Source organism: Monopterus albus, unplaced genomic scaffold, assembly GCF_001952655.1.
Source record: "Monopterus albus unplaced genomic scaffold, M_albus_1.0 scaffold82.1, whole genome shotgun sequence".
In the NCBI taxonomy this organism is placed as follows: Eukaryota; Metazoa; Chordata; class Actinopteri; order Synbranchiformes; family Synbranchidae; genus Monopterus; species Monopterus albus.
In genome coordinates, this window is record NW_018127962.1 from 80,516 (window position 1) to 93,882 (window position 13,367).

The 13,367-nt window shown below is 38.5% G+C and overlaps 3 protein-coding genes across 6 annotated transcripts in view; 2 read left to right on the forward strand and 1 right to left on the reverse strand.

The window, feature by feature from the left end:
• cap2 (cyclase associated actin cytoskeleton regulatory protein 2) overlaps window positions 1–5,779 on the forward strand; it is a 17,908-nt gene extending 12,129 nt beyond the window's left edge. For both annotated transcript variants that reach the window (XM_020606902.1, XM_020606903.1), the window contains 7 exons: window positions 556–661; window positions 3,262–3,445; window positions 4,049–4,212; window positions 4,501–4,624; window positions 4,722–4,804; window positions 5,212–5,355; window positions 5,457–5,779. In XM_020606902.1, coding sequence (XP_020462558.1) covers window positions 556–661; window positions 3,262–3,445; window positions 4,049–4,212; window positions 4,501–4,624; window positions 4,722–4,804; window positions 5,212–5,355; window positions 5,457–5,540 — 889 coding nt within the window. In that variant the 3' untranslated portion in view covers window positions 5,541–5,779. The remainder of the gene's footprint in view (window positions 1–555; window positions 662–3,261; window positions 3,446–4,048; window positions 4,213–4,500; window positions 4,625–4,721; window positions 4,805–5,211; window positions 5,356–5,456) is intronic.
• Window positions 5,780–6,470: 691 nt separating this feature from the next.
• Window positions 6,471–9,362, reverse strand: aunip (aurora kinase A and ninein interacting protein). 2 transcript variants are annotated; one of them, XM_020606905.1, is made up of 5 exons: window positions 9,285–9,362; window positions 9,102–9,179; window positions 8,616–8,727; window positions 8,298–8,454; window positions 6,471–7,781 (listed from the first exon to the last, which is right to left on the reverse strand). In XM_020606905.1, exons 3-5 carry the CDS (start codon window positions 8,706–8,708, stop codon window positions 6,736–6,738), a joined length of 1,296 nt encoding a protein of 431 aa, XP_020462561.1. In that variant the 5' UTR covers window positions 8,709–8,727; window positions 9,102–9,179; window positions 9,285–9,362; the 3' UTR covers window positions 6,471–6,735. The 2 variants fall into 2 exon arrangements, with proteins under 2 accessions (XP_020462561.1, XP_020462560.1); XM_020606904.1 differs by lacking the exons at window positions 9,102–9,179; window positions 9,285–9,362 and adding an exon at window positions 9,046–9,087.
• On the forward strand, window positions 9,338–13,201 carry vps28 (VPS28 subunit of ESCRT-I). Of its 2 annotated transcripts, none has more exons than XM_020606906.1 (10): window positions 9,338–9,416; window positions 9,844–9,907; window positions 10,015–10,043; window positions 10,507–10,544; window positions 10,652–10,741; window positions 10,829–10,934; window positions 11,050–11,151; window positions 11,576–11,629; window positions 11,707–11,798; window positions 12,159–13,200. In XM_020606906.1, exons 2-10 carry the CDS (start codon window positions 9,868–9,870, stop codon window positions 12,277–12,279), a joined length of 672 nt encoding a protein of 223 aa, XP_020462562.1. In that variant the 5' UTR covers window positions 9,338–9,416; window positions 9,844–9,867; the 3' UTR covers window positions 12,280–13,200. The 2 variants fall into 2 exon arrangements, with proteins under 2 accessions (XP_020462562.1, XP_020462563.1); XM_020606907.1 differs by lacking the exon at window positions 9,338–9,416 and adding an exon at window positions 9,479–9,631 and having other exon boundaries at window positions 12,159–13,201.
• Window positions 13,202–13,367: the final 166 nt, after the last annotated feature.

The following is a 13,367-nucleotide window of genomic DNA, read 5'->3' on the forward strand; positions in this document are numbered from 1 at the left end:
AAATGATTTTAGCATATGGCTGCAATAGAACAAAGAGTGAAAAATTTAAGGGGGTCTGAATACTTTCCGTACCCACTGTATATTACTTAGAAAAGTCTGACTGGCCTATATTCTGCCAATACTTTAACAGTGTCTTTTTAAGCCCATTTACTATAGTACATGTCATAAATACTTTACTGCTGACAGCTGTGCAAGTTATATTTTATGCTTCCATTCATTTCTGTACAATATGAAAGTGATTTAGCAGAGAAGTGAAACTTCCTGGAGCTGTGTAGTCCATGACAGTGAGCATTAAGTTTGCATTTATTTTTGCTGTATATATATTTGTGTGGTATTTCCTACTGATTATCACATTGTAAGATAACTAATTGGACAAATGTTTTATAATAGAAAGAGGCATTGGATTTTTTTCTGTACAAGAATGTTTAGCAGCTATTCTTTCTTGGAATGTTCCAGTCATTGTCTCCTTGCTACATCCCTCATCCTTCCCCCATGTTTTCATCTGATCATCACACCTCTGTTTCCCCCTCTTGTCCTCCTTCCCTGTTCTTCCAGCGACAGACACCATGTGGACTGGGTGCGCTCCTACCTGTCAATCTGGACAGAGATGCAGGCCTTCATCAAGCAGCACCACACCACCGGACTGGTGTGGAGCAAGAGTGTGAGTACAGAAACACAGTCACATGTGATATTCTCTGTATTAATATGAATGTTTTGGCAACTTTTCAGTATCATCCAGTGCTTCTCTATATGTTAACAGTACATTTGCCTGAAAAGAAGAAATCACTCCCATCACAGCTTGATTCTTGTCTTAGGTTCATTTTCGTTTGATTCCAATTCGCAGGCCTCAATATTTTTATACCAGAGCTCAAATTAACTCCTGCTTTTGCATGCACTTCCATTTTTAGTTATGAGGCAGCTGGTTACAGAAACTGCAGCAGAGAACATGAATGAATGAATGAGCTTCTCCTCAGCAGCTGCATCCCGTGTTTCTCTCTGTCACTCTCATATGCACTTCTTTTTCTGCACTGAGGGACTCCGCAGCGCTCACACTCACTAGATCCTAGAGATTACGATGGCTAGAAACCAGCTCCTTCAACACACCCTTTGGATGTCTTTCTTTTTTTTAACTTAGAAGGGTTCCTGTCATCTTTATTCACATGGGGAAAACTCTCTGAGTCCTCTATTTAGTCTATTTAGGCATCTAAATCAACTTTTAGGAACAGTGCTGCAACATCTTTCTCTACAGAATTGTTTGATACTTTTCAGGCTAAGCAAAGCTAACTGTCCCTTGGCTGATTTTTACCAAACATGACAGTGATATTCACATTTAGGCAAGAAAGCAAATATGCAAATGTCCCTAAATGTGTAACTGTTCCTTTAAATGGTGAGATGAAAGTCCAAAGTGAAACTAATGTTCAGCAGCTGTTCTTGAGTGTCTTCATGCAGAAACTTGAGAGCCTGTAGTAGCTGTGTGTGTCAGCTGTTGCCCCTGCTGAAGGGTGTGTGTACAAGGACAGGAGTGTGTGGTACTAACAGGTGGTCTTCAGGGTTTACTTGAATGGAGGTTTTCTTCACAGAGGAACCCCAACAAAGAGCCTGTGTACACACGCACAGGCTGTGCCGCTGCAAGGCTGCTCACAGCTATCACCTGCTGCTCAAGACGGGGGTTTAGTGACACACTTATACTCGGACATGCACAGGCTGCCATATGGAGGTGGCTATACACGCACAAACTACCAAATTACGTTAGTTCCTTAGACCAGAGTCAGGCCAAAAGGGTGTTAAATGTTTCATCAAACACTGCTGAAACTAAAAATAAGGAAGCAAGTTTCCCTGTGCTAATCGGGGCTATTCTAGTGACTGGGCTTTTCCAGGCAGCTATAGGCTACTCAATAGGCTCTTCTTTGGGCAACTTGTGGCATCCTCTGACCAGGAAACTGTGACGTTCTTTCTGGATGACACAACTGTCGTGACCTTTAATCACAAAACTAGCTAATACACAGTTTAATCTTTATTTTCATTACTGATTCATATGGTCATTAGGCTAAATCCACATCTCTCAGTCGATAAATTGGGGTTTGGTTAAACAGTGACTTGAATGATTAAGCAGTTATCAAACAAGTTGCTGATTTATTTACTGTTATTTAAATAACTGAATAATTATTGCAGCTGTAGCCTAAAGCAGTAGAAAATGTGTCTGATTATTAACTCTTTAATTTACTGTTTAAAATTAAATATATCCCAGTTTTTGTCAAACAAAATCTAGAAAAAAAACCCTGACCAAACACATCTAAAATGTGACTAAAGGGGCAAAAATACCTTTTTACCCAAAAGCTAACTCCCCTGCTCCAAATAAACATGCTTGTGCACACTTACAGAGGTAGTCAGATAGTTTTACTGCCACGTATGAACGTACACACATGCTGGTTCTAATCCAGTGGTATGTGCTGAGCTGTTTAGTATAACAGGTCTGCATTGTTCAGCAATAATATACATGAAGCATGTGTCCCATGTCAAAGATCAAGCAGTCTCAGCTGTGCTCAGAAGCACGTAAAGTGCCAGTTTGACTATCTGAAACCCTGTGGAAGGGGCTGTGTCTGTCTCTGGCAGCTGTGCAGGGTTTTCAGACAGTGGTTCTGTGTGTGTCTGCTTCAGTTTACAATGAGATAAAACGCGGGAAAACAGCTTGATACGTTTTTGCAGCCCCAGTTCGGATCCATAGTGTTTCCAAAGATACCAAAACTGTATGTGTCTGAAATGATGCAAAAGATACTGGAAATATTTCCACTTGTTGAACTGGTGCACTCATATAATACATGGAGTCTTGGTATTGAATATTTCCCACAATATAGACAAGCATGTAATTTCAATACAGACCTAGGATAAGAGGATATAAATTATATATACAGTGTGTGCTGACAGACAGAGGGGGGACTAAGCTGATTTTAACAAAGCAGGAAATAAAAGTGCCTCCTCCATCAATTACATATTTCTTAAAGCTATTCTTGGCAGTAAAAATTAAGTGTAATCATAAAACAATGACAAACCATGATCTGTCTCAGGTAAAATGAAAAGAACATCTCAATGTTACCACCAAGGTTCTGCATATTGCTTTTATACAACCCCCCCTGCTGGACGTCTTTATTACTACAGCTTTTATCCACGAAATCCTGTTGCTTCTGTGCTTTCTCATATGAAAATCTCACAAACCCAAAATGCAGCACCGTGTCTAAATTTTTGGCCTTCTTCATCATCCAGGGCCCCATTGCTCCTTCTTCTCTCTTTGAGCCCCCCACCGACTCCAGTACTCCCTGTCCCCCACCTCCACCCGGCCCACCTCCAGTCTTCACAGACAATGACTCCCAGCCTCAAGCAGGCAATGCGGTGGCACAGCACTCTGCACTATTCGCTCAGCTTAACCAGGGCATGGACATCACTAAAGGTGGGTTGAATGACTAAAAGCAGAGGATGCAACTTCTTTCCTTTAGCTACTGTTTTATATCATCATTTATATGCCATGTTCAGTCGACAGAAGTGAGGTGTCTGTGCAGGAGTACCAACTGCAACCTGCGTTCTTTTGTGACTCAAGGTACTATGTATCTAAGTTATAAATTGAGGTGATGGTAATAGTAGGACACCGAAATATAGACATTACAGTAATAGATTAATAATTTGTCAACAAGAAATTCCAAGGTCATATAATCCACATGTGTCCAGGTCTGTAGCTATTTACATGATTAAGAGAAACACTTCTATGACTATATGTTTTTAGGGTTAATTCTAAATACCTAACTGCATATCTTAAATTGGGACTGATTTAGGCAAAACTAAATATGTTAATATGTTTAGAAATTAAACCAAAATGTAAGGTGATACCTTAAACAGTTAAATTACTTTTTTAAATACAAAGAAAGTTTTACAGTTTTTTAAGGCTAGCCAGTGGGTGTGACGGTGCTGAGTGGATTCAGAAACATGAGTGCAACATTTTCTAAACTCCTTGCTACACCTGTTAAAGCCCATCTCATATTTTCCATCGGTTCCACAGGTTTAAAGCATGTCTCAGATGATGAGAAGACCCATAAGAACCCAAATCTGCGCTCTCAAGCAACCCCAACCAAAACCAAGTGCCCGGTGACTGTGAACCCACCCAGAGCTGCCGTTCAGAAAAGAGCCCCTCTGCTGGGGCTAGAGGGGAAGAAATGGAGAGTGGTATGTTACATTCTATTGAAATAATTATTCCCAAAGGGTAGCAGAGTAACATTAAATTCAACCTAGATCCAAGATTCCTTTGTGAATTTAATAAAAATATCTAATCGTTCATCATATTTACTGTTACACACCCTGCTTCTTACTCATGCATTCACATTTTCTCTGGCTTTACAAAACAAATCTTGACCGCAGCTAATCAAACCTTTATTCTACTGATGTCAGCCAATGACAGGTAACATCACACCCATTACTTTGCAGATGACTGAGTCTGTTCCCTTGTTGTTGCAGGAAAACTTTGAGCAGAAACATGACCTGATGATCGAGGACACGGAGCTAAAACAGGTGGTCTACGTCTTCAACTGTAACAACTCCACTTTGCAGATTAAGGGCAAAATTAACTCCATTATCATAGGTGAGCTACCTGAAAACAGATCTGGATATATTACTTTTGAGCTTAAATGAATCATTTCTGATTATAATTCTCCTTATTCCACATGGTCTCTCCGCAGACAACTGTAAGAAGCTGGGTCTGGTTTTTGAGAACGTGGTTGGGATTGTGGAGATCATCAACTCCAAGGCAATTCAAGTACAGGTGAGTGACAATCAGTAAAATTCACAAGACACACTGGCCTTACTGTTTGACACTCTTAGCACTATTGATCTACTTTGAACAATGCTAGATACAGTAAATGTCAGATTGACAATGCACAAACTTAAGTTGTGCATTAATAACTTGCTTTGAACGTAGGTAATCTCATTTACTGTACATACACTATGAAACTGAACCCCTTAATTATTTACCTTAAAAAATCCATTAATTTATCCATTAATAGTGATGGAATTAAGTCATTTTAGTGGCCTATTAAGGGGGTAATTAATTAATAAATGGGCTAATAAAAATTAATTACTTTGTAATTAATTTCACTTGGTTTAATAGATTTGTAAGGGAAAAAAACCACAGGTACCTGTCAGAAGTTGTGACACATTTTTCTCTTGCAGGTGTTGGGTACAGTTCCCACCATTTCCATCAACAAGACAGAGGGCTGCCAGGTCTACCTGAGTAAAGACTCCCTCAGCTGCGACATTGTCAGTGCCAAGAGCTCCGAGATGAACATCCTGGTACCAGAAGGAGATGATGACTATGTAAGTATCTGAGAGTAGGATAAGTGAAAGAGAGTGAGACTGAGCTGACTCTCTGAGTTTTAATTACTTTTTCCTAAAATTGTCATGTGTGTATTTTACAGAGAGAGTTTCCAGTCCCAGAGCAGTTCAAGACTGTTTGGGATGGCTCCAAACTGGTGACAGAACCCACTGAGATTGCAGGCTGATTGACACTTCATGGTCTCTGTCACCAGCACAGCCATCATCATCATCACTGTTACCTGGATTTCATAGATATACTGTACGTAAAAGGGAATTTCATATGCTGGCACTGCAACTTGAACTATTGGTCCAGTCATATTTGCTGTAATTGTTACTTCATGAAATGTTTCTCTAGCACTTTTAAGCTTTTGATTGTAGTGAACCAGTGAGTATATTGATTATCCCTGTCAACATCCCCACAAAATAACTGGATTTCTGGACTCAAGTCCAAAAATTCAGTATAATTACCTTTTCTTACATTTGTGTGCCAAGGCATTTATGTAAGAATATGTAACTGTGGAAATATAAGCAATCTTATAACATCCTCTCATCAAGCTATTAGTATTCTATTGTTCATTCATTGCTGTATTTTATTGTATTGGAATACTAAGATAGACCACAGCAGCAACACATAATTGAACAGAAAAGCTAAAGATTGTGTAACATGCACCTTCAGTGGCCAAGCTGACAAAATGGGCTGTTTGGTACTTTTCTATCTGAAGTGTATCTTAGTTACCTCTTTTAATCTTGTATAGTGTGTGATAGTCATATAGCACCATTTCACTTAGTGAGTGAACACAGTAGTGTTCACTATATTTCACATTAATGCCAGATGTCACCATCTTCTTAGTGCATGATACGCACAGTAATGAATGAGAAATCAAATCAATAATTAAATAAATAGTTGGCTACTAATTTCTTGTATGACTTAAGATGCTGGTAACTTAAGTTGAGCACTTCCTGGTCTCTGTATAACTTTGTACATCCCTCTGTTTTGTAGAGGGATTACATGGCACCAGCACTGGAAGATGACAGTACACAGTGCAAATGCTTTTTTAAAACATTTAATTTTTAATTTTCATGAAAATAGTGAGGTAATTATGTAAAATTTTACAAATAAAATTTAAACCCTCAGTTCTTGCTTGTTCATGTTGTTACAAAAAAGGTTTCACTATCACAGAGACCAAAACAAGAATACAAAAAAAAAAAACAAAAAAAACAAAACGGCATCGTAGAAACACACATTAACATGGGGAACTGGAAACGATTGAAACCTCCAGGAAAATGCAAAAATTTTCAGATCAGTTTTAAAGAAGCACAAGCTGAATTAGATATTATCCGCATACAGTAAGAGTTTGGGTACCGTTTCAAAGGCTCCTTTCAGTTTTTGATCACCATATTTCCCTGAGTGTCTTGAGTAAAGACCATCTCGTCTTCCTCGTCATCCTCCACCAGAGATTTGTAAGCAGTAGTTCTCACTGTCCCAGTGCTGATATTACTCTGATCATTAAGGGGACTTCTGGTTTGCAGACTCCTATGTGCTATCACCTTGAGGCCTTCAGAGTCCTGGGTAAATAACATGGCCAGACTGTCCTCATCAACTGCTCTGCTTTGCTGCTGAGGTGCTTGTTTTTTAAGAGGTGTGCTCCTCGGATTTGTCCACTTGAACTGTGAGTTGTAGCTCTCTTCTTTATCAGCCTCTCTCCACAGCTGCTCGGTGATGTGTTTTCGAGGTGATGCAGTTTTCCATTCTGTCCACTTGTGATTTGAAAGAGATCCAGGATGAGAGAAAGATGAGTGCTTACTTGGGGAATTAGCAGATAATGACCTGTTTTCTTTCTCATCATCCATCTGAGAAGAATGAAAGTGTTTAAATAGTTTTTGAGTGGAGGTTCTCTCCTCCAGATCCATTGGGAATCCAAAAGCCTTGTCGCACTGCAGATCATTTAGGAAACTTTGCTCAGCACTACTAAACTTCTTCACCGGTGTGTTTTTCTGTTTAGTCAGGTAAAATTCACTATCAGAATATTGGCTAAGGGTGAACAGTGGGTCCTGACTCCATGCCTGTAGAAGACATTGACTGTTACCTGGCAAATAGGAGTCGTCAGTGGACTGCTTCTTACTCTGTGGTGGACTAAACTCCTCAGAAGGTTCCTTTTCAGATTCACAATACATGGATTGAGAAGGCATTTGACTTGCCTCATCCTGCTCCTGCCACACTGCTGCCTCAGACTCAGTCACATTTACACTTTTCCACTCATGATCCACATCAGACTGAGAGTTATACAAGTCAGACTTTTCAAGATCTCCTGCACATTCTTGTTTTGTCCTTGATGCAAGAGTTGTGGATGCAGTTGAGATAGATGATGGGGAGGACTGTACTGGATCCATCTTTGGTATTTCGGATGCAGACATCTTATTGAGAACTTTTGGCAAAAGAAATAAGAAGGTATTATGTTAATGTAGTTGGTAGGACCTGATGCGAGCTAAATTAATTCACAGACGAATCACTAAAATGCCAATGATCATTTAATATTGCAATAATTCAAGGCAGTTCAATAGTTTGGCAGACAATTCAACAGACTAAGAGATAGGGGACAGAGTCAGCATTCCTACAGGGAATAAATGCAGTATTAGACAAGAAGATTGTCACAGTCAGTCAGTCTCTTTTAGGTCATAAGCACAGTCAAGTCTGTCACATCCCCCCAGCCGGGGTCTCACACAAATGTCCTTCTTCCGCACGCGCACACACACTACACTACTCTACAGGTCAGCAGCATACTGCCTCCTTTTGTACCCTGCTCACTTTGGGCTCCCCTGCATAAAAAGAAACGGATTGTGACAGTCGTATACATTTAGGCACGTCAACAGTCTGCTACATCTTTGGCCGCTTTGGAGACTTTGCTAAAGAAAATAACATGGCAGCAATTTTAGCAACTTACTTCTGTGCTGAGGTGTGAAGAAGGTTGATATAGAGGTCTGTTTGGTCTTGGGCATTTCCATGTTGGTTTGAGTGAAGTTCAGTGCCACAGCCAAACTGTATCCTGCACCTTCAGCGAAGGGATTCAGCAGTTTTGAAATGGGACGGGCTAGACGTTTCTGGAAAAATAAAGAGGGCCAGAGTGACATATGGCTCTACATAAACACTTAAGTGTAGTAGCAGCATGAGAATAATACTATAGTAATATTAATATAATACTTCTTATTGAGAGGTACTTAAATATCCATTTAGTCTACTTAAAGCTAGTTTGCATAGTTACCTGTTTAGCTTTTCTTTTCAGTTGCACAGTGTCCAGCCAAATACCACATTCTCCTTGAGAGCAGGTCTGCATTGCTGATTTGGAGGTCTTCATGGAGATGAAAGTTAAAGATCTGCAATGCATTAAAAATATATTTGTTGTAAATAAGATAAATCAGATAATCATTCGAAGCAGGGTCTCTGTCGAATTTATCAAAATTAAGTAACAGCTGACATTAAGCCAAGACTTAATGTAATGTTTCTGATTACTTCCCGTCGACATCCATTATTGCTAATTCACACCATAAGCCTTCATCTTAACACTAATGTTACGACTGATGTTAGCTAACATTATCAGCCACCTAACTTCGTTAAGTCATATGGTACTGAATAACCAAAGCTATAATGTTGCTTAGATTTGCCACTTAACGCGAATCACTTAATATTAATACCTCATAAAATTGCACAGAACTATTCTTGGCGTTTCTTTTACTTTATTTATACCAACCTCGTAAGTTTGACAATTATCCGCTTTTCTATTTGTTTGAGTATGGCGCCTTGACGATGAGTTGCCACTCACGTTTGACTGTTTAAAAACAATAAAATATGGTTACGCCTTAAAACATGTTCTTTACTGCAACAGCTCCTTTATTGTGTGAAATATTAATGGCCAAAAAAAGAAACTACGTACATTAAATAGGGCAGTAACAAACGCATTTTTTTCGATTTTTAGTGCGGCACAATGGACACCTAATATTTTGACGTCTACTGGTCTTCGCAGGAGGGTGTGTTTACATTTACGTCATATCAGTTTGCCGAAAGGGTGAGTGAAATGTCTTTTAATATTATTGATTAAACGCTGGTATTGAAATAACGACAAAACGCTATGGCCTTCCTAGACTCTCCCATAATAAAGACCAATAATACAAAATGCTGTTGTTGTAAAAAATGCCTGTATGGTATAGTTTATCATAAGTCATAAAGGAAGTTCTTACGAGCTAGTCTCGACAGCTAGCTAGTTTGACAAAACAAGATGTTGTAAGTTCATGATCGGCTTTCTTTAGCTGGAATATTTCTTCTAATTTTCACTGATTCAAATTGTTCATCGAGTGACTGTTAATGCTAGCATTGGTTTATACTCAACTTGGTAGCATTTAATATTTTGTATTGTTCAGCTACTGTTTCCAACCTCTATAGTACAAATGAGGGCCATCAGTTATTAGACAATTTGTGATGTAAATCTTTTTTAGATCAAGTTCTGATACATCAGCATCATGTTCCATGGTATACCAGTTACCGGAGGTGTAGGAGGAGGTAAGCCAATGAAATAAATGTGTGTCCCATATAGTCATTAAAACTGGCAATTAGAACATGGCACTAAGTGTAACCCAAAACATGTAAACGTATTTTTTCTCCCACAGCTCCAGCCAATAAACCTGAGTTATATGAGGTAAATGTAACTGTTTAATGTTGTAATTAATGCAGTGAAAATAGGATTTGAAATCTAATTTAACTTTAGAGAAACACATGACCATTATCTTACTACTTTAGTTTTCAATTAATTCACTGCAGCTTACATTGATTAAACCTACATTTATTTATTTTTAGTTATTTATTTTGCTGTTCCTTGAGCAATAAATATAAAACTGAATTCAGGCTAATACTGGTACCTTGAATACATTATCAGGGCTTTCCTTTGCTTTTCAGAGGGCTTAAGTGCGTTGGGTGCCTATAGAATTCTCCCTGTTGCTTTTAGCATATATCCATTCTGATATGTTGCCTAAAGGTCTTTTTATGCTCATTTGACTTTAGGTGCTCTGCAAAAACACTTAAGTGCTGCACCTAAGCTTTTCTATGGCAGGAAAACCCTGATTATATTAATATCATATTAATCACAAATTGTGTCTTCTCAGGAGGTGAAACTGTACAAAAATGCAAGGGAACGAGAAAAGTAAGTTTGATATTAACAGTTACTAATGTAATGTAAGCCCATTGTAGCCTATGAATTTATAATGTGGCCAGTGTTGTAACACTTTGCTATTAATCCTGTACCTAAAGGTATGATAACATGGCAGAGTTGTTTGCTGTTGTCAAGACCCTGCAGGCCCTGGAGAAAGCTTACATCAAAGACTGTGTCACACCCAATGAGTGAGTTACATTTTGTATTTAAAAGAATGGCAAAAATGCCACTTTTGTTAGTATGTGTTATTAATGTGGTGGGCTTCTTGGTTTCAGGTACACAGCTTCCTGTTCCAGACTCTTGGTTCAGTTCAAGGCTGCTTTCAAACAGGTGCAGGGCTCTGATGTAGGCTCCATTGATGAGTTCTGCAGGAAGTACAGAGTGAGTTCTGAGTTGGTGTGCAGAATATTTTATGGCCTGTTTGACCGGTGTTATTAGATTTATGTCTGTAGTGCTGCTGTGGTAAAGATCTTGCTCTTGTCATGTGATCTCCTAGCTTGACTGCCCGTTAGCCATGGAAAGGATTAAAGAGGATCGGCCAATCACCATCAAGGATGACAAGGGAAACCTGAATCGCTGCATTGCAGATATTGTTTCTGTATGTTCTCTCTCCCTTCCATCAAATTAAACAGTCAGTGCAGTCTCATTCTGAATGTGTGCCAGAATAAATATTGTTGCAGTCAAACTTTTGATTAAATTAAATTAAATAATGTCCTGTGTTCACTTCATGCATTAAGTGGCTGAAGTGGTTCCACTTAATTTGTCACTTAATCATCTTCTAACAAGTCACTGAGTTGGTGTTGCCTGCTGTAGCTACTGCCAACTTTTTACTCAAGTCATAAAATTGGATAAACTAATAAAATTTGCAGATGTGCAACGAGATACTGTTAAAGGCAGTTTCCTGTTTGTGTTCTTGACAGTAAAAATAAATTATATTTCCTGTTGATGACTATGGAAGTTGTAAAACATATTGAGCATTTTCTTAATGTTTATTATTTTCTCTCACTTTCTCTAACCTTCAGCTCTTCATTACTGTGATGGACAAGCTGAGGTTGGAGATCAGGGCCATGGATGAGGTAAATAGAAAAGTGCAGAATGTTGATAGACTTGGTAGCCCAAGTGGATACTTGACCATTGTATACCTCTGGTCCAGATCCAGCCAGACCTGAGGGAACTGATGGAAACCATGAATAGAATGAGCAACATGCCTCCAGACTCAGAGGCTAAGGACAAAGTCAGCCTCTGGTGAGTTACACTGGGCCACCAGGTTTGTAGTGTTTATACTGTAAAACCCTGTGACACACACTGGCTTGCTCTGGTGGGAATGGTTGTGCAGAGAGGTGTCCATAAGGTAAACTAATACCACTCTCACAATGAACACATATTCAATAGTGTATGATCATTTACAGCAGACTGCTGATCATGAGTAAATGCTGTGGTATAACTAGTCAGACAAAACATGGGAACTGTTGTCACTGCTAAAATTGATATCTTACTCAGCTGTTACCTTATGCCTATATATAGTTTTAGGCAAATTAGAGGAACAAATATATATACATAACGATAAGATGCTTTTTGTCATCTTTCTTGATATTTCCTCATTAGGTTGACCAAGCTCAGTAGTATGTCAGCCTCAGACGAGTTGGATGATAATCAGGTGCGCCAGATGCTGTTTGACCTGGAGTCTGCCTATAATGCCTTCAATCGTTTCCTCCACTCATCTTAAAGCATCTGTCCATTCATCTGTTTGTTTAGAGCTCTGACTCCAGTACCTGCTAAGTTAAAAGAAACACTCAAATTTCTCCTTCTGATTATTGGTAGGGAGTGTATTTATACCTGGACATGTTTTCTGACTCATGAATCTATACTTTTCCTTTCTCTCTTTACATTTGTTCTGTATGTTGTGTACAGTTCAGACTCCATCACTTTGTATAGTATAGTATATATCATGCTGGCTGCAGCTTTGCCCCCTGGGCAATTCCTATGTGGTGAGATGCTCCATTGGCCTCTTTTCTAGCAAAACATGATAAAAACTTTAACATTGGCTGTTTATTCTGCCCTTCTTTGTACTGTAATAGCAAAGAAGGTTTAACAGAGAAGTACGATACAGTTATATTGGGCAAATTCTGCACATGAACAAGTTGCAGCAGTCAAAGCATTTATATTATTGGAAAGATGAATAAATATTTTTCTTTTTGGTACCATAAGTGTATTAACTATCTGCCACCTAGGGACAGTTTTGGAGTTTTTGTTATGTGTACCATGATTGTTTTCTATTTCACAAGTTTTTACTGTAGAACTTAAAATAGTGTTTATCAATAGATTAAGTTAACCAATAAAATACATCTGAAATAATAGTTTGGACTGTGAACATGATTTAGACTATAATTCAAATTAATCATAATACTGAACATAAGGAGGGAGGACATGGGTTATTTCCATTATTTGTGTACATTTTGTCTTCTGTTATCATGCCTGATCCAAATTTCTATAGAAGTGATGGGTTTTTTTCACATTAAGATTGGTGTACATTCCTCCTTATTTTACTTACTACAAATGTTTCAACCCTCAAACACCATTAGGGAATACATATTAAGATTTATCTTTGTAAATAATAGTTTCAATTTTTAAATAAAAGCATGTATTAAATTTTTTAAAAATAAACTTGAGAACTCTACCTCTACCTTCATTTGTGTGTGCATCGTGTCCCATTGAATTGAATGGGAAAGTGTATCCAAACATTTGACTGGTAGTGTGGCTGACTCACCTTTTTACTAACTATAACCAACAGAAAAGAGCTCCTCATCACTCTAC

Coding starts and splice junctions, on each gene's coding strand:
- vps28 (XM_020606906.1), top strand. CDS start 9,868: ATGTTCCATGGTATACCAGTTACCGGAGGTGTAGGAGGAG. Junction 9,908..10,014: donor TACCGGAGGTGTAGGAGGAG/GTAAGCCAATGA, acceptor TTTCTCCCACAG/CTCCAGCCAATAAACCTGAG. Junction 11,152..11,575: donor GCATTGCAGATATTGTTTCT/GTATGTTCTCTC, acceptor TCTAACCTTCAG/CTCTTCATTACTGTGATGGA.
- aunip (XM_020606904.1), bottom strand. Junction 8,455..8,615: donor TGAAAAGAAAAGCTAAACAG/GTAACTATGCAA, acceptor TTATTTTTCCAG/AAACGTCTAGCCCGTCCCAT. Junction 7,782..8,297: donor CTTCACACCTCAGCACAGAA/GTAAGTTGCTAA, acceptor TTTTGCCAAAAG/TTCTCAATAAGATGTCTGCA.